The sequence below is a fragment of the Pipistrellus kuhlii genome, unplaced genomic scaffold (genome assembly GCF_014108245.1).
Source record: "Pipistrellus kuhlii isolate mPipKuh1 unplaced genomic scaffold, mPipKuh1.p scaffold_m20_p_3, whole genome shotgun sequence".
NCBI classification, from domain to species: Eukaryota; Metazoa; Chordata; class Mammalia; order Chiroptera; family Vespertilionidae; genus Pipistrellus; species Pipistrellus kuhlii.
The window spans coordinates 81,332,878-81,352,288 of record NW_023425529.1 but is presented as its reverse complement, the minus strand read 5'-3'; the positions used below and the strand labels follow the sequence as shown (position 1 = coordinate 81,352,288).

At 42.3% G+C, this 19,411-nt stretch overlaps 1 protein-coding gene across 1 annotated transcript in view; it reads right to left on the bottom strand.

The window, feature by feature from the left end:
• Positions 1-19,232, bottom strand: part of LOC118730284 (maestro heat-like repeat-containing protein family member 7) — a 39,877-nt gene extending 20,645 nt beyond the window's left edge. Inside the window, exons 1-13 of the mRNA XM_036458144.2 lie at positions 19,023-19,232; positions 17,437-17,526; positions 14,232-14,336; positions 13,349-13,484; positions 12,813-12,910; positions 12,103-12,252; positions 10,883-11,037; positions 10,496-10,628; positions 9,675-9,859; positions 8,717-8,854; positions 8,380-8,497; positions 7,802-7,942; positions 7,314-7,487 (exon numbers count right to left, since the gene is read on the bottom strand). Of these exons, the coding sequence (XP_036314037.1) occupies positions 7,314-7,487; positions 7,802-7,942; positions 8,380-8,497; positions 8,717-8,854; positions 9,675-9,859; positions 10,496-10,628; positions 10,883-11,037; positions 12,103-12,252; positions 12,813-12,910; positions 13,349-13,484; positions 14,232-14,336; positions 17,437-17,526; positions 19,023-19,157 (1,758 nt within the window). The 5' untranslated portion in view covers positions 19,158-19,232. The remainder of the gene's footprint in view (positions 1-7,313; positions 7,488-7,801; positions 7,943-8,379; positions 8,498-8,716; positions 8,855-9,674; positions 9,860-10,495; positions 10,629-10,882; positions 11,038-12,102; positions 12,253-12,812; positions 12,911-13,348; positions 13,485-14,231; positions 14,337-17,436; positions 17,527-19,022) is intronic.
• Positions 19,233-19,411: the final 179 nt, after the last annotated feature.

The following is a 19,411-nucleotide window of genomic DNA, read 5'->3' as shown; positions in this document are numbered from 1 at the left end:
AAATGGTGCTGGGAAAATTGGACAAATACAAGAAGAAAAAAAAAAGAAACTAGACCACCAACTTACACCATACAGAAAAATAAACTCAAAATGGATAAAGGACTTAAACATAAGATGGGAAACCATAAAAATACTAGAGGAATCCACAGTCAGAGAAATCTCAGACATATGTCAAAGCAATTTCTTCACCGATACCGCTCCTAGGGCAATGGAAACTAAAGAGAAAATAAACAAATTGGACTACATCAAAATAAAAAGCTTTTGCACAGTAGAAGAAACCATCAACAAAACAACAAGAAAGCCCACTATATGGGAGAATATATTTGCAAATGTTATCACTGATAATGTTTTAATCTCCTACATTTATAGGGAATTCATACAACTTAATAAAAGGAAGATAATAGATCCAATAAAAAATGGGCAACAGACCTAAATAGAAACTTTTTGAAAGAAGACAGAAGGAAGGCCAAGAGACATATGAAAAAAATGCTCAAGTTACTAATTATTCGAATGCAAATCAAAACGGCAATGTGGTACCATTCACAGCTGTCAGAATTGCTATCAACAAATCAACAACAGACAAGTGCTGCGGAGGATGTGGAGAAAAAGGAACCCTCGTGCACCCCTGGTGGGAATGCAGACTGATGCAGCCACTGTGGAGAGCAGTATGGAGTTTCCTCAAAAAACTGAAAATGGAACTCCCATTTTACCTAGAAGTAATCCCACTTCTAGGAATATATCCCAAGAAACTAAAAACACCAATCAGAAAGGATATATGCACCCTATGTTCACAGCAACACAATTAACCATAGCTAAGTTTTGGAAATAGCCTAAATGCCCATCACCAGATGAGTGGATTAGAAAACTATGGTATATCTACACAATGGAATACTATGCTGCTATAAAAAAGAAGGAATTCCTACCATTTGCAGCAGCATGAATGGAACTGGAAAGCATTATGCTAAGTGAAATAAGCCAGACAATGAAAGAAAATACCACATGATCTTACTCATTTATGGAAAATAGAGAACATTATAACCTGATGAACAAAAAGATAGATACAGAGGCAGTAAAGCATCAAATAGACTGTCAAATTATATAGTGGGAAGGTTGAGGAGTGTTGGAGAGAGGGGGAAAGAGATCAACCGAAGGACTTGTATCCATGCATATAAACACAACTCATGGACACAAGACACTGGGGGAGGGGGTGGAATGAGGGCATGTAACAGGGGTTAGGGGAGGCTGGGGGAAGTTCAATGGGGGATAAAAGGAGACATATGTACTATTATATGTAATACTTTAAACAATAAAATAAAATTTAAAAAAAGACAATCTACTGAATAGTAGGAGATATTCACCAATGGGTTAACATATTCTGATAAAGAGTTAATATACAAAATTTATACAGAATTTATACAACTCAACACCTGGAAAATAAAAACAATTTGATTTAAACACTTCTTCAAAGAGGCCATACAGATGGAAAGTAGACATATCAAAACATGCTCAGCATCACTAATCATCAGGGAAATGCAAATGAAAACTACAATGAAATATTTCCCCACACAGTAGAATGACTATCATCAAACAATTATTAGTGAGGAAGTGGAGAAAAAGGAATTCCATGCACTGTTGGTGAAAATGTAGATTGGTGCATGGAAATGGAAAACAGTATGGAGATTCTCTCTTTGGCCCTGACTGGGTAGCCCAGTTGGATAGAGTATTATTGGATAGGCCAAGGTTGTGGAGTGGATATCTAGTCTGGGCACCTATAAGAAGCAACCAATAAATGCATAAAGAAGGGGAACAACAAAATCGTTTTTCTCATTCTTCCTCCTCTCTCTCAAATCAATACAATAAAAAAAAAATCTCTATCTTTAATCTTTTGCATTTTAATTATGTGTTTTGGTGTGGGCTTCTTTGGGTTCATCTTATTTGGGCCTCTGCATTTTCTAGACTTGTATGTCCGTTTCCTCCTAGGTCAGGGAAGCTTTTTGTTTTTTTCAAATATGTTTTCAGTTCTTGGCTCTCTTTCTTCTGGTACCCAAATGATAAAAATGTTGGTACACTTAATCACTTGATATCACAGAAGCCCCTTAAAACTATCCTCAACTTTTTTTGGATTCTTTTTTCTCTTTGCTGTATTGATTGGGTGTGGTCTACTCCCTTATCTGCCAAATAATTTCATTTAATCTCCCGTTAATTTACTTCTAATGCATTTCCTTATTTTTTCAAAGATTTTTAAATTTATTTTTAGACACAGAAGAAGGGAGAGGGAGAAGCATTAATGTGAGAATGAGGCATCCGTTGGCTGTCTCCTGCATGCCCTCTATGGGTATCAAGCCTGCAAACCAGCAGGTGCCCCAAGTGGAAATTGTACCTGAAACTTTTAGGTGCACAGGTCACCATCCAACCAACTGAGCAACACCAGTCAGGGCTCTAATATATTTCCTCATTTGTTATTGTATGTTCATTTTTATATTAGTTCTTTTTTATATTTTCTATCTTCTTGTTTTTCTAAAATATATTTTTATTGATTTCAGAGAGAAAGGGAGAGGGGGAGAAAGAAAGAACTATCAATGATGAGAATCATTGATTGGCTGCCTTCTGAACGCTCCCCAATGGAGATGGAGCCCACAACCGGGGCATGTGCCCTGACCAGTAATTGAACAGTGACTTCCTATTTCATAGGTCGATGCTCAACCACTGAGTCATGCGGGTAAGGTTCTATCTTTGATTTACATTTCTTCTTCATTAAAGTTCTCACTAAGATCATGGATCATCCTTATAACCTGTGTTTTAATTCTGCATCTGGTAGATTGCTTGTCTCCATTTTGTTTAGTAATTTTTATGGCAGTTTGTTCTGTTCTTACATTGGAACATGATCCTTTGTCTCCTTATTTTGGTTACCTCCTTGTGTTATTTCTATGTATTAGGGAGAGCTGCTATATCCCTTGCTCTTGGTAGAGTCGTCTTACGTAGTACGTGTCCTAAACGGGCCCAGTGACACAGTCTCCCTGTTCACCTGAGCCGGGTGCTCCTGTGTGTCCCTGTGTGGGTTTGTGTGCTTTCCTGTTGTAGTTGAGACTTGATTGCTGTTGGCATAACAATGGCAGAGACTGACCTTCAGGCTCATTGATTGTGAGGACTGGTCATGACTATAGTGTAACTGCTATTGTGCAATGGTAGACTTACAGAGCAGAATTTGCTTTAGCAGGACTCTGGTACCATCTGAATCTGCCCTTTGAGTGTGTCATTTGTGGATGTAGTTGGGTGCTGTTCTGATGTAGTCTGAAGCTGAGCACTAGGTGTGTTGGTTCTGAAACCTATTGAGAAGTGCAGGTCAAGGTATCTTCTGTTTGAGACCTGCCTGGGGCCACCTGGTATTAGCCACAAGGTGATCTGCAGATGTTTTCCACTTGTGTGGACATGGAGGTACCTGGGAGAGGCAAAGATGCAAAGTGAGGCCAGATGCTGCTGGTGCAAGGCTTGGAGATGCTTGGTAAGCGGGACAGGGCATGCCAGGACCAGATGCTGCTTGCTTGGGGTTTGTGAACTTTTGAGATATTTTTAGAAATGTTGCCATATGCCAAAACAGGTTCTTTGTATGGAACATTGTTAACCAGGTTGAGGGAGACTCAGATCTGATGCTTGTCTACGCATGTAGGGGGGAGGAGGGCTTAGCAAAGGAACAGTCGCTTCAACCATCACTTCCTCTGGTAGACAGCTGCCTTTCCAGCCTTTCCCTGAAGACAGATAAGTCAGTTCTACCTCTAGCATCTTTCGATGTGCTGCTCCAGTGCTGGAGATCAGAGCAAGCGAATCCATCAGTGAGTAATTCCATGCAAAGGCCTTTAAGAGAAATACCTAGGATTCCAGAAGCTACCTCCACCCCCATCCTCACTGAGCCACCATCTATACTGGTTTTCATAGTCAGAAGTTATGGGGAATTCTCTTGTCAGAACTGGAACCTGGGCTGGAGGGCCTAGTGTGGGGCTGGGACTCCTCACTCCACAGTAGGAGACCTCACAGCTGTTATATCTCTCTCCACCTTTAACCAGTACATGTGGGTGTGGAACCAACCCATTCCATGCCTCTTCCCCTCCTACTAACCTTGATGTGGCTTCTTGTGTATCTCCTTAGCTTTAGGGCACTGTTCAGCTCAAATTCAGGCAGGAATCAATGATGGTTGCTCTGTAGCTTAGTTGTAATGTGGTCATGGGAGAAGGGGAGTACAGTGTTTACCTATGCTGCCATATTGACTGGGAGCGAAAACTACAGTTTTAACTAAGTCAATTTATATGATTAGGTGAATGGGAAAGCAGCACCTAGAACCCAAAATTCACAGACCTTGCCTGCATCAGTGTTCTTTTCATTTTCTAGGATGCCACTGTGTAGTGACCATTTACTATTTCTCAGTTAGATCATAAATTTTGATTTACCATTCCAGAAATATGGATGATAACCTGATAACCTTCCCATTATAGACATCTTAAAATGAAAAATAAAATATACCCAAAATTTAAATAACTACAATTTCAAGAAAGAGAAATAACCAGTGCCAAAGATGAAGAGGCTGCTGACACTCCAGCTTCCATGGGGTAGGGGAATATCACTGGTTTCCATAGCCTAGGGGTCTGGCTTTTCATATATATTGGTCTCCCCAACCTGCCCAGAAGGCAACCAGAAACTGGGAAGCAAGCACCATAGGTCGACAGAATGCTCCAAGAGCAGTCCTCTAGTTAACCTCAAAGAGCCAGAAAGGGAACTCACATTGCTCAAAGAGAATGGGGAAATTCCTCAGTTCTTTTTTTCCTCCTGTTCTCTCATGCCACAGCCCCCACACTAAGTCCAGTGGGAATCTATAGGAGCCAAAATTCGTAGGTAAAGAAACCTTACTCTCTGTTTGAAGGAACTGAGACCCCAAGAAGATGGACAAACCCCCCATTTCTTTATTTCCTCTCTCCGCCTTCATGGCACTTGGCCCAAATATAGGCTCAGTCACAGAAATCCCTGGAATTGCAGGGTAACTAAAGCCTCACCTTTCTAGCCAAACAACCAGAAAAAGGGAGCCCCAGGGAACTCTAAATTCAGGGAGGTCACAGTGAGAGAGGACCTTGGGAAAGTGAACATTCAAAAGGGCAATGGCTCAATATTCAGACTGACATTGAAATTACACTATGCACACAGAAGGCTAGTAGGAACTTGCAACCTGAAATTAAATAGGCCAGTTGCCTTCTAAGCAAAACCGTGAGCATCCTCCATAGGATTTCAATGAGACCCAGAGTCACATAACTTAATGTTTATAAAGATACAATAAAAATCACTCTGTCCAGTTTTTCTCAATTATTAGAGCATCTGCCTGTGGACCGAAGGGTCTCAGGTTGAATTCCTGGTCAAGGGCATGTACCTCCATTGCAGGTTCGGTCCTCTGCATGAGCAGGAGGCAACCAATCAATGTGTCTTTCTCACATCCATGTTTTTCTCTCTTTTTTTCTCTTTCTCCCCTGTCCCCCTTCCACTCTCTTTAAAAAATAATAAATAGAAAAAATATCCTCAGGTGAGGATTAAAAAAAAAAATCACTCTATATGTGAAGATTCAGGAAAATCTTAACTCACATGGGAAAAGACAACTGATATACCAGGTAAGATGAAACAGATATTGGAATTATCTGATATACCTCTTAAAGGAGTTATGATACAAAATACTCCAATAACAACACTGAATACCCTTGTAATAAATACAGAAATAAAAGCCTCAGCAAAGAAATAGACAAGATAAAGAAAAATGGGAAATTTTAAAACTGATAAATACAAATTAGCAACACAGAGATGTCAGATGAAAGACACAAAGAACTTGAAGACAGATCAATAAAAATTATTCAATCTGAATAACAAGGAGGAAAATTATTGAAAATGAACTGAATCTTGGGACCCATGGGAGAAGAGCAAAAGGTCCAATATTTCTGTCATCAAATTTCTAAAAGGAGAGGAAAAAGAATGTGCTGAAAATATTTTGAAGAAATAATGGCTATAAACTTTTAATGTATGGCAAAAGACATGTAGAGATTTCAAGAAATTGAGGCTAAAACTAAAGAAATTCATGCCAACACATCCTAAACTGCTAAAAACTAAAGACAAATGTGATAAGGTATGTACCTTAAATAAAAAAATGAGGAAAAAATACCTTAAATAAAAAAATACCTTAAATAAAAAAATGAGGAAAAAAATAAAATAAAATTGTAAAAAGTCCTAAAATAAAATAAAGACAAATGTGAGACAAAAATAAAGATATTTTCAGACAAAGACTGAAAACTTTTGCTATTAATGGATCCTCACCAAAGAAGCCACAAAGAAAAAAGAAGAAAATGAATCTAGAAGGGAGGAGAGAACTATAATAAGGAAAGGTAACTGAAGAAATGTGTAAACAACATATAGGTAAATCCCAGTAAGTATCGACTGTATAAAATAACAACAATTGTTGTGATTATGTGAAATACCAAATTTGGGGATTTAAAAAAAATGAAACTAAAATACCAACCAATACTAATTAATAAAATAGGGCAGTGTAATCAAGCTTTAAGGTTCTTATATTGTTTGGATGAAGGGTAAAGATTATTTTTTTGCTTTGTCAAGTCAAATATACATGTTGGACTTTAAAAGTAACAGAAAAAATAGATGAATCATGGAGTGAGTGTCCAGGCTCTTAGAGATTATGAGACTGATACAAAAATAATTCAAATACAAGGTTCAAATATTAAAAATGGGTAGATGCCGGAACGGGAACACTGTAGGTAAACATACGTCTCTGATTTGAAGTCCCTTCAATTCAAAATGTCTCTGCTCTGTAAAGAGGATGAGACATGGAGTGGGCTGTTTGGGCCTGGGAAATTCAGATTTCTGAGCCTTTGGGTTCTTGTAACAAGGCTCCTAGCATTCTAGGGTTCCTGAGTTGTTTGGAAGGAGGGTACAAATTATGAAAGAAGTTATGATCTTCAAGTCTGCAGAAGAAGATCATTGGAGTCAAAACCAATTTTACATCAGTATGTCACATTTTCCCCTTCAGTGGCTCTGTAGTAAGAGAATAAGTGGATAAGTGCTACATCTGTATGTATTAGGGAGTGAATTTTGGACTTGTCTAATGTACTGCTTCAAGTAGCCAAGTCTCCTTTTATCTACCCCTCAGTGATTTTACCCTTCCACCAAGTCCCCTAGCCCTGCCCCAGTACCCTTAATTCAGCTTCCAGGGTTCACCTTCAGCCCCAGCCCATGCTATATTGTTCCCAACTAATCCTAGGGACTTAGGCCCATACATCAGTGATGAGTGGATGCAGGTGCTTCGAAATGCTGCAGAACACCTCCTTGACCTCCTCTCCTTGCCCATGGTGGATGATGTTCTGGAGGGCCTTCACTGCCTGAACTGTCACTCGAGCCTCGCTCTTCAATAAGTCACGCAAGAATGGAACCAGGCTCCTCAGAGACTCTGACTATTTGGAAGAAGGCAGAGATTACTTACCACCTGGGGACCATGTGACACTTTAGGGATAGGGTTTTGAGAAAACAGATGGCACCTAAAAAATAACAGACCTAGGGAATCTAGGGGCTAGATGTATAGAGGAAGTGGAAAGCTGGTGCTCAGGGTGTTTGGAAGGCCAGATGGCCAGGCTATGTAAGTTTATAAACTGGATGTTGTACTGCCCTGGGATGTGGGGTTGGGAAATATACTGAGCTATGGGTAATTAAGAGGCCCTGAGTGGTTCAGAGACTAACATTTGATTCCCATTGGGACCCCCACTTTTACTTGAGTTGGGTGCAGTGCCATATTACTGATTCCACAGAGTCCAATTTCTTTCATGATGAGGTTGGGCTCCTCAATCCACTTGATTAGATCTTCCACAAATTCTTGACCCAGAGTCTGAGCCACTGATGAATGCCAGAGGAGCTGTGGAAGCAAGGATACTACAACGATGGGTAGAGAAATGGTCATGGGAACATGCTGCTTCTCTAGCTTCCCCCAGGCCACACACTCAAGTAAGAAGTGTGACCAGTTGAGAGCAGTGGTAGATATGTCCACATGGGGTAGAGTCTAAGGCAATGGAGGATAACGCTGATAATGTTAGCATTTTGGGCCAGATCCTGGGATCCTAAAATCATTCTGGGAGGACTAAAGTTGCTATTTCCCTCTCAGGCCTGTTTTTTTTTTTTTTTTTTTTTTTTTTTTTTTTACCAGGCTCTGAGTTGGCAGGGAAGCAATCACACTCAGTTCTATTCTTTCTACTTCCTGGGGCAAATTATTTAACATTTCTGTTCAATGTTCCTCCGCTACAGGAAATGAATGGATGAATGGCTAGGGCTGCAGCCCTCTCCCCAGGCTTTCACCTGTGCATAGACGGTCCTGGCCAAGATCTTCTGACGATTATCTACGCTGTTGAGATTATTCTTTGCAAGGTTCAGAATTCGGTGCAGCAGGACTGGCTCACAGTTCTTCACAATGCCACTGGGATGGGGCAGAGGAAGCCAAGAGTTGCTGGGTGGGGAGTAGGCAGTGGTGGAGGGGAGGTGGCAAGAGAACAGTATGCACAGAACAGGAAAAATGTGAAGGCTGAGGTCTGGGAGATGAGGAAGGGAGGGTTAAAGGCTGCTGTAGGTGAGTGCTGTGCCCTGGAAAATTGGCACTGGGGGCTAGAGTAGTATTAGGCTGGGGAAATGGTCCCACCTTGTCAGTTCCATGATCCCTATGTAGTAAAATTTAGGGCAGGTCAGAAGATCCCAGCACTTGTGCTCATCTGCATAGACCACCACTCCATCAGATGCAGCTGCGAACAACACCAGCTTCACCACCTCTAGGGCACAACTGAAGACCAATCATCACCAGGTTTGTGAAAAGAAGAAACAGAAGGATGGACAAGATGTTATGCTATAGTTTTGCATCCTTATCCTGGCAAGCCAGGAGACTGTTCTCTAATCTGGTAACTAGCTGGATCATTCTTTCCAGCTGATGATAAACCATGGCAATATGAAACCCGTATCCAATTGTTTGTCTGCTCACTGCTTCAACCTTGGTGCTCATCCAACCACAGAGTCTTGTACAGAGACTATAGAGATATGCTAGTGCCACAGCTTTCAAATTCTGCTCTCCAGGTGTAGAAGTGTTAGGATATCTCTTCACCTCCACACCACCCTAACCGGAATTTCTGTGGTTACTGGTTTTCTTTATTTTCTTACCGTAAGCTTTCACTTGAGTAGAATACCCTGACTTTTTTTTTAAAAAGTCTGACAACTACTTATTTAGTAGTTCAACACCCATTTTACTGCAGAAAACAGAGTAGTGACTTGCATGAGATGGCACAGCTAGTGACAAAGCTAAGCCAGAGATTATCCAGATTCAAATGGCCACAGCTGCATGGAGAGAATTCAATCTTTCATGTGTCAAGTCATGAAAAGAGACGTGAACTGCTAAGTGAAGCAGAGAGTGCATGCAGGGAAAAGAGTAACCAGAAACTTGAAAATATGTGCGTACATTCCAGCACATGATGCTGCAGTACCCACACCAACATTCTAGCTCTATGCTGCCATCAATCTCTTCTTCAGCATCCCTAGGGAAGGCATTTAGTTGTCCAGGACCCACTGGAGTTCACTAGTCTCATTTTCCATCACACCAGGGTTAGGCTTACCTAGTAGGGTCAAAGGTCTTGCCTAAGGTGCCCTCCTTCCTGTAGACTACCATCTTCTGGGAGGGATTTTGCTCAATCACCCAGTAGAGATGACATAGCACAGCCAGCAATAGCTGGGGGTAGAGTTCCTGGGTGGCCTGCAGGCACAGGGACTCTGATAGCATCTCACACAAAGCACATGTCGCCTGGGGAGGACACAAGGAAAGGAGGAAGCAGAATTGACTTGGTCCGGTAAAGACATAAATGGTCCCACAACCCCACACACTGAGTCCAGCCCTCCCTTCACCCTCCTCTCATCACTGCCCAAAGGTCACAGTTCACTCTGACTGAGGTTTCTAAGCAGCATCCAAAGATTGAAAGCCCACAGCTCATCCCTGGGGAAATGAGGGCCACACACATGTAATCTTGCCTCTATTTCCACACATTAAAAACAAGAAGGGAACCAATTTTAAATTTTCAGCAGAAAATAAATTGGACCACCCAATTTCATCCTCTGCCCTCACTACTCCATGCCTCTGGCCTGGCCCCAGAAAAATGGGTGCCAGACCCAAACACAGGAGATAGAAAAAGCTGATTAACTCTGAACATCAGTTTCTTTGTCCATGAAATGGGATTGATTCTTGCACTTTCTACACCATGCAGTTGTTGATGTACAAAGTTAAAGTGCTAACCATATGTGCAGTATTAGTGAGTCCAGTGTTAACTGTCTTCTCTTTACTGCTCCCTAACACATGCTCACACCCACCAGGTGCCCTTTAATCTTCAGCTCTGCATGCAGGTCCCAGACTTAAGTCCTCAGCCCCACCCCTCCCCATGCTGACCTCCACGGGCTGCAGGGCTATGTCCCTCGTTTCCTCTGTGGCGGGCTTTTCCAGGATGCCTATCAGCAGCTGCAGGACGTTGATTGTGGTCTCTCGCTCGGTGCCAAACACCTTCCACAGGTCCAGAATTGTTCTGCAGGACCCAGGGACAGCTATGTCATGGGCCCTGGTAATCATATTCTAATACCCATCTGGTCTTGAGCCCATGAAGTGCCTGTTCTCAGGTTCTAGAGAGAGCGAGGCCCAAGAGGACTTGGCCAAAGAACATGAAGTTTGATCGGCATCAAGAAGAAAGCATCCTTGTGCAGTGATTTTTAACATGGGCTTGGGGTGGAGCAAGGGAGGGTTTACTGGGATGGAGTGTGCTCCTGGGTGTGGGAGAGGTACCTATCCCAAGGGAGGGGCCTGTTCAGCAGCAGGGGCACAACACTGTCAGTGCTGTTGCCTGCCAGCAAGCACAGGGCCCGAAGGATCTCCTCCTTTGTGTTGGGATCCAGTTGCAATTTGAGCCGTTCCAGGATGCCCACCACAATTTCCTCAACCTGCAGGGGAGAGCCAGAAAAAAATCCAGTCATTTCTTCTTTACTTCCTTCCTTCCTCCTCCCTCCCTACTAAGTCCTCAAATTCAAGGGGCCTAGTTGTAATCCTGTCAGTGACTCTCTTCTCAAGGCAGAGTTCTGGGGTGGGAAAGGCTAGACCAGCAATGCTCACCAAAGGAAGCTCATGCCAAGGCCCACTAGAGCAAATGCCTGCTCCCAGCCCCAACATCCAGAGAGAAGGTCTGAGGTTTCCCAGGAGACACAAGGCGCTCCAGAAGGAAGGCACAAGCCCTGGATGTACTCCAGGGCTTTCCCTTCCAGCTGAGGTCAACTTGCACCTCTGAAACTGCAGGGACGGTGGCATTGGATGTGGAAAGACCATAGGGCTCTCATCTGGTGCTCAGCGCTCTAAACTATGGACCTTTAGAAAGCCCACTTCATTGCAATATCTCAAGGACACCGTCAAGGTGCCCTTCCATTTCTGGTACCTAGGCCAGGCCAGTCACATAAATGAGTGGAGGCAGTGGGTGTCAGGGGATTCAGAGAGAAAAGGGGGTGGACAGCTCTTGACACATATAAAGAGGATGGTGGTCACTTATAGAGTTGTCCTATGTGACCCCATTTTAAAATTGTTTTATTTTCTTAGTGAAATGAGAACCAGATTTTTAAATGCTAGGTCTTCCCATTTATGAAAGTTCAGTAATTTTGTGAGCTTCCTTGTTTGCAATTCACAGCCTTACTCCCTCACAGAGGTCTAAGCTCCTGACATCCCATGGGGTTGGGGTGAGTCCCCCAACAGTGCCTACACCCCTGCACATGGCTGCCATTAACTGAGGAATCAGCCACCCAGATAGGAGGCACTGCAGTTATAAGCTCAGGATTACAAATGTCAGGGCTCATGGGACCGCAGAGGAAATCTAGTGCAAGCCCACATTTTAGAAGTGAAAGAATTAAAGCCAGCTGAGGAGAGGGACTTGGCTAAGGCCCTTTGGCTGGTTGGTAACAGCCAGGACAAGAGCCAGGGCTGCTGACATTCCAGGCAGAGCTCCCAACCCAGCACCACACTACCTTTATCAAATCTGAGCCCCGCTTTTTAATGACACCACTCATCAACTGCGCTGCAGCCAGAGACACCTTTGCCCTGCTGCCAGTCAGCTCCTCCATGGCTGTTAGCACCAGGTTGGTGAGCTGGGTCTGGGTGAAGTACTCTGCAAAGGCCTGCAACAGGGTGGGATCAGATGGTGCAATCAGTCTGGATCCAGGGCTCCCCTTGTCTGAGACAGCCTGTGCCATTCATCCTGGTGAGGGAGGGCTTCTCTTGGGAGCGTATGTGCTTCTGTCCTAGGCTTGTGCTGTCTGCCTAACTCCTAGAAAACCCTTTCATTGTGGACAGAGTCCTGGGGATGCAAGGGAGGAAACACTGATCTCAAGTGCAATGTGGGGCTCAGAGGTCAATGGGTGCAGAGGCAGAACCCAGGGAGAGGAGAACCAGGGCTAAGATCCTCAGTGACATTCCTTTGAGTCTACACATTGCTCACAAAACAGCATTAGCATGAAGCAAATGCTTTTGGGGGGACGGGAGAAAGAAGAATTGGGACCCAGATGTTCAAGGGGGAACAAATAGTAGCATGTGATGGGAAAACTTCCCCCAAAGGAAAAGTTCACATCTAGTAATGGGAAGGGAGATAGGATAAGAGTACCATCCCAGTAGTCTATAATAGCATGTAAATGAGAGGCCCAGGCTTTCCTCACTTTGCCTCTGGTCCTGCTCCTCTCACCTCAGCAATCTCAAAGGTGTTGTTATAGAACAAGTTGGCACTATACACTTCATTCAAGTTCACTTCTTCCCACAAGCCCTGTATTTTCTTCTTCATCTCTGAAACAAAGACACCCCACCCCACCCCTCAGAAACTCAGAAGGCATGTTAAGTTCCCCCTTTGCCACCTTCTAGACCAAAACTCCTACTGAATTAAGTCAGCTTGGGGCTATGTATGTCCTGTGGGGCTGAGAGTAGAAGAATGGGCATTAATATAAGAAATGGTGGGAGCTGTGGGAAAAACAAACAATCTTGCCTTCCTCAGAGCAGAGATAGAATTGGGTAAAAATGTGGGGTTCAGCCAGAGGAACAGAAACTAAGTCAAAAGAAGTATTTCCTATGTAGGTATTTTGTCATGAGAGATTATCTGTAGATGTTTGGGGGTAGGTTCTTCAATGGAAATGAGGTACTCAAACAACTTCTTGGGACAAGTGTGTGGGGATGGCCAAGTCTAAGTGGGTGGTTGGAAGCAGAGTGGTAAGAGAAGGTTCCTCATACGTTTTTTCTTCAAGAAGATACAGTAGAGGTTGTATACAGCCTGGGATGACAGGAAGCAGATGTTGTCCACTGGGTCCTGGCAGCACACGGCCAGCAGCTTTACCAAGCACCCCAGCCTGGTGAATTCAATTTCTATCTGGGGAAGGAAGCTGGAAGTCACAAGTTATCCCAGCCATTCCCTTAGGCTGAGTTATCACAGGAAGAACTCAGAGGAGGAAATGCATATGCCAGAGACATGAAAGGTGAGACTATATGAGGTTAATGGGAATGGAATTAGATAGATGAATTGTGGCTATAAAGGACATAAGAGGTCATAGTTTTATAATTACCTTATTCTACCCTCTTCTTTGCCCCTTGACACCCCACTCATCTGTCAAGTCTAGTTCAATGCCTTCTTCTTTATGAAGCTTTCCCTGCCCCTTCACTTGTAATTGTTGGATCTTTTAGTCCGACTATATTCATTTTATATATTTGTTACTACCTTCCACATAAGTTTGTTCTATGCATGCCTCTCTCCCCAGTGAACTGTAATATTTATGAAGTCAGAAACAATCTTGGTCATCTGTGTATTCGCTGTAGCACCTAATACAGTGCCTGGCACAAGGTGAGTATTTAGTAATTGCTTGTTCAGACAAATAGCATCAAACTCAACCAAGTGGGGTGAAATAAAACTGATGGGTGGAGAAAAAGATCAAGTACTAGTAGAAGATGTCAGATGGAGAAAGGAGAGGACAGGATGGGATGTATAAGTGAAAATAGCATGGGCCAGAGAGAAGGATGATGAGAATGAGTGACTGAAGCTCGGTAATATATATGACTAGGTAGGCATAAGGGCAACCAGACAGGTATGAGGATTCAGACTCCAGGGCAGGCTACCACTCACTTTGAACTCCTCCATTTTTGCAGTAAATCCAAGAATCCGTGTGGTACACCACATAGCCCGTTCACGCTCATTGTCCTTCTGGGATTTAAGCCAAGGTTCCAAAAGCTGGAGGAAGAAGATAGGAAAAGGAGAGGCCCATCCATCTGTGTCCCAGAGAACAGAAAGATATTCCAGAACCTGGCTTTTACAAAGCATTAGGGCAAGAGTTCTGACAGCAGGACCTCTTTTGTCAAGAGGCAGGTTATATGTGGGTCTGGCGCCAGCGGCTTCATTCTCTCCTCTTTTCTATCAAGTTTACAAGATATTTTATTCTCCAGCCCCAATTTCCCCTTCATTTAGGAGCTAGGGATTACCTCAATTCCTACCTCTTTTTTTTTTTCAGGTTAAGCAGTGGCTCTCTAAAATATCGACTCTGATTCACTTCAGTGTTTCAACATTACCCCTGAGTTCCTCTACCTTCTTCTTCCCATTCTTTATTAGAAAAATAATTTGGTGATAGAAAGTAAGAGTCACCATATTCACAGATTCCAGAGTAAAGTGTGTGTAAATCTACTTGAAAAAATATAATTATAAATGGTTTCACTCGAAACAATGTAAAAGTGTCTCATCTTTGGTAAATTATGGGTCCCAAATATGGGTCTTGCTGCTTGTCAATCTGCAGTCATCAATCTGACAATGATGCAACCACATACACAGTGACATATAATTGAAAAAGAAGAAGAGCAGCAGATGAAAAATCCACAGTCAACTCAAAAGAACACTGATGCTTCATTGGTCAGAAGAAACACTTCCTGCCCTAGTCAGTTTGGCTCAGTGGAGAGAGCGCTGGCCTGGGGAGGGTCCTGTGTTTGATTCTGGTCAAGGACACATGCTCAGGCTGCAGGCTCGATCCCCAGAAGGGGGTGTGCAGGAGGCAGCCGATCAATGATTCTCTCCCATCTTTGATTTCTATTTCTCTACTCCCTCCCTTCCACTATGAAATCAATTTTAAAATATTGTTGAAAATTGAATCAAGTCTATGTCTTACAATGGTGTGTCAACATCAATTTCTTGTTTTCTATGTGTTTTAAAAATATGATTGTATTGATTTTAGAGAGAGAAGAATGGAGAGGGAGATAGAAACCTTGATCGTCTGCTTCCTGTACATTGTCCCCCCCACTGAGCCCATGCACACGCGTGCACACACACACACACACACACACACACACTGGGAATCAAGTCTGAAACCGAGGCACGTGCCCTGATCAGGAATTGAACCAATGACCTCTTGGTGCATGGGCCAATGCTTAATCACTGAGCACACCAACCACAAATTTCCTTGGTTTTAATAGAGGCTCTTTGTACTGTTTATGCAACTCCCAGTGAATCTACAATCCTTTAAAATTTAGAAGTTAAGAAGAAAACCAGTGGCAAAATGATTACAAGCAGTCAAAATTTTCATCCATAGAGGGCTGATTGAATAAACTATATTACATGCACATCATATATGAAATCATAAAAAATAAGGAATATATCTGTGAACTGATGTGGATAAATGAAAAAAGCAAGGCAAGAGTACTGAATAGAATGTGGTAACTACTGTGTAAAACAGAAAGGGAAATAAGAATATACCATAAAAAAAGATTTGCTTATTTTCACAAAAGAAAAGCAGGAATGACAAACCAGAAGTTAATGAAAATGGTTATCTATAGAGGGAAAGTGAGAATGAGGTTAAGAGGATCAGTTTGGAGCAAAAATTCTTTGAGAAAAACTTTAAATGATTTTACTATTAAGTTTTTAATTATGTAATCAAGTGGGATGTTGGGTGGGACTCCGGGACTCAGGGCAGTCCCATGCTGGGACAGAGGGATACTGGATTTCATGTAATTTGAGTCCTGGGCCCCTAGCATTTTAGTAACAATAGAAACTGCAAAGAAATTTTGAACTTCCTGTGGTAATTGGGGAATAGCAACTTCAAGAGAAAGCCAAAGCATCACAATGACATTAGCAGAGAGTAAATCAAGTCAATAAAAAGACAATTTTAAAATGGACAAATTATTTGCACCTGCACCTCACTTTTTTGAGCCAAGCACTTTGTGAACATCTCATAGGATAACCAAATGACTGTATTAACTAGGTACTACATGCCATTTCATTTTCCAGGATAAACTGAGGCAAACAGAAGTTAAATAACTTCCCAAAACTATACAGCAAACAGCAGAGCCACGATCTGGAACCATAGTGTATGGAAGTCCAAAGCCTGTGTTTTTAGCTTTTAACTACTATGGGGGAGCAGCATGCAGCTGAGAGAGAAGCTGGCTACAGCTATGGCTGAAGGGGAAGAAGGAGGAAGTTCTCCCCTCTAAAGCCAAGACCAATATCAGCTATTAATCTCAGTCCTTATTATTCTTTCCCTAAAACCTTTGCACCCAATTTTCATCAGCAGTTCTACCTCCCAGTTTTTCTTACTGTAAAAATAAACAATTCTTAGTCTGTTTTCCTGGTCTGTTCCCAACTCTACTAGCTTGATAGTGTTCCTTCTACCCCAAATTCATGTCCATTCAGAACCTCAGACTGTGACCTTGTTTGAAAATAGGGTCTTTCTTTGCAGATGATTCAAATTAAGGTGAGTACATACTGGATTTGTGGGTCCTACCCACGTGACTGTTGTCCTTATTAAGACCCCTTGCTGGTTGGGCTCAGTGGATAGACTGTGACCTGCGGACTGAAGGGTGCAGGTTCGATTCCAGTCAAGAACACATGCCTGGGTTGTGGAATAAGTCCCCAGTGGGAGTTGTGCAGGAGGCAGTTGATCAATGATTCTCTCTCATCATTGGATGTTTCTATCTCTCTGTCCCTCTCCCTCTATTTGAAATAAATAAAAACATATTTTTTTATAAAAGAATACACACACACACACACACACACACACACACATACACACATACACACACACGAATGCCCTGTGAAAATAAACGGAGGCACAGATTAGAATGCTATGTCGACAAGCAAAGCGATACCAGAAGCTAGGAGAGATGCATAAAACAGATTCTCCTTCAGAGCTTCCAGTAGAAATCAAATCAGCCAACACTTTGATTTAGGACGTCTGTCCTTTATGACTGAGAGAGAATGTATTTCTGTTGTTTGAAGTCACTTCATGTGGTATTTATTTATGGCAGGCCTAGGAAATGAATACACCAACCTTCAGAGGCTTCTTCCCACTGACCTGCAAGCAGTTCTGGATCCGGGTCGGCATTTCAATAATAAGTGTCTCCATTAGTCTTAGGAGGGAATGCATGGTCTCCCTAAACAGATTCTGAGAGGGAAAATGGAACTCAAACAAATGTCAACCTGTCATCCCAACCCTCCTTCTAAACTGCTCAGCATTCTGGGTCTTTCAGCCTTCCTTGAGAAAGTCTGATCCAAAAACTTCCCCTTCATTTCAAGCACTCCTGGCTCTTCATGCATTTGAATAAATCCCTCTGTTGTTTCACCAGAGCAAAAATGTCTGCCTGGTTTGTAGTGTGTGATGGAGTTCCCCTGCAACATAGCTAACCTGCCTTCTCCACCCCCTTTCCCTAACTTGAACTCATATGGGACTCTGGTCCCAGGGGATACAGTTTCAGTAAGCAGCCATGACTGACAGGCTGGCTGGCTCCAGGTGGGAGGAGGACTTGCCTTGCTGTTTGCAGAGCAATGATTCACAAAAGCTAGGAAAGTAGGTTTCTCCCTCTTACCCTTTACTGAACCAAGTGGCCTTGCCCAAAGCCTTATAAAGAGAGTAGATGATCTGCCAAGGAGGGCTTCTAAACATAGGGCCTACTGGGAGAACCAGAGCAACATTGTCATAGATCTCAGCCACTAAAACTGAAAAGTAGGGGAAAGAAAAAGAAAAGCAGCTCTCACTGGAATAAAGTACTCAGAAGAAACCTACAAAGGTGTAAAGCTATTCTTCCCGGGCAGTTGGAACTCCCACAGAGAAATCCTGTCAAAATACCCTCCTCATCTGAATCAGATTTACACTGAGAAGGCCAGAGAAAACCCACCTCCACCTTTTCTATATGTGCCAGTCTTTCCTACATAAAATAACTATCACCTAAAAAATAAGGATTATCAGAAATCTGATGAAAAGGATGCCCAAGATGAACAAACCAACTGACCTTAAAGAAAATCAAGCTAATTCACTAAATAGTAGAAACTTCTATTTTAAAATTCCTTTTAATATCTTCAAAAAATTCAGGAGACTATGGCATCAATAAAAGAAGAACCACCAGACAAGATAAAGTATAATCAGAACACATGACAAAATTCCTAGGAATTAAACATGTGAATATAAATAAAAAATTGAATCCCTCTTTTCTTCCTCAAGGAAGCACTGCAGGCCCTGTAAGAAATACACTCTGATTTCTTGCTCTTGGGATGCCCTGGCCTTATTTACCTATCAAACTTTAGTAAAATAATATTTGAACCTTCTAGAGTGGTTTCAATCACACAGCAGTAACAAAGGAAAGGATCAAGTGTCTGCCTTTGGGCCAGAGTGCTAAAGTAGCAGCAGTGGTAATCAATGGGTAGAAGGAGGAAGTTAGGTCTCAGGAGTAGAGTTCAGACTACATGACCCAGGAACCTCTTCTTCACAGGAGGGCTTCCTTTCAATGATTTATTTTATTTTATTTTTTTATTTTTATTTTTATTTTTTTTTTTATTAAGAAAGGCAGAAGACTCTTACATAAAACTGCCAAGCCTTTCCTTCCCATCTTCTTAGAAAATTAAAAAATAAAACAAAAAAAACCCAAACATTGAAGAGTTACTTACCACATTGGCTTGACCCTCATCTGGACTAGATGCCTCCTTTTGCAAAACTTCTGGGGGTGGCAGGCAGAACACACTCTTGAAGCATGTCCTAAATAACTCTACTCTTTCTTCTACCTCTAAGCAGGGCCTGAGCATCCTAAGATCCAGGGAGAAGAAGTGTAACCAGTGTTGTCAGGAATAACAACTGAGAAGGTTATAGAAAGGGAAGATGGAGACAGAGGAATAAGTGGGAGCAAGAAAGAGAGAGATATCAGAAGAAAAGGTATTAAAAGAAAAAAGGGATGAAAAAATAAGAAAGGGTGAAAAGATCCAGGAAGATGGAAAGAAAAGAACTAAGAGAAAAAGAAGAGGCATAACTATTTCAGGAAAGGGTACTGGTATTTGGGAGA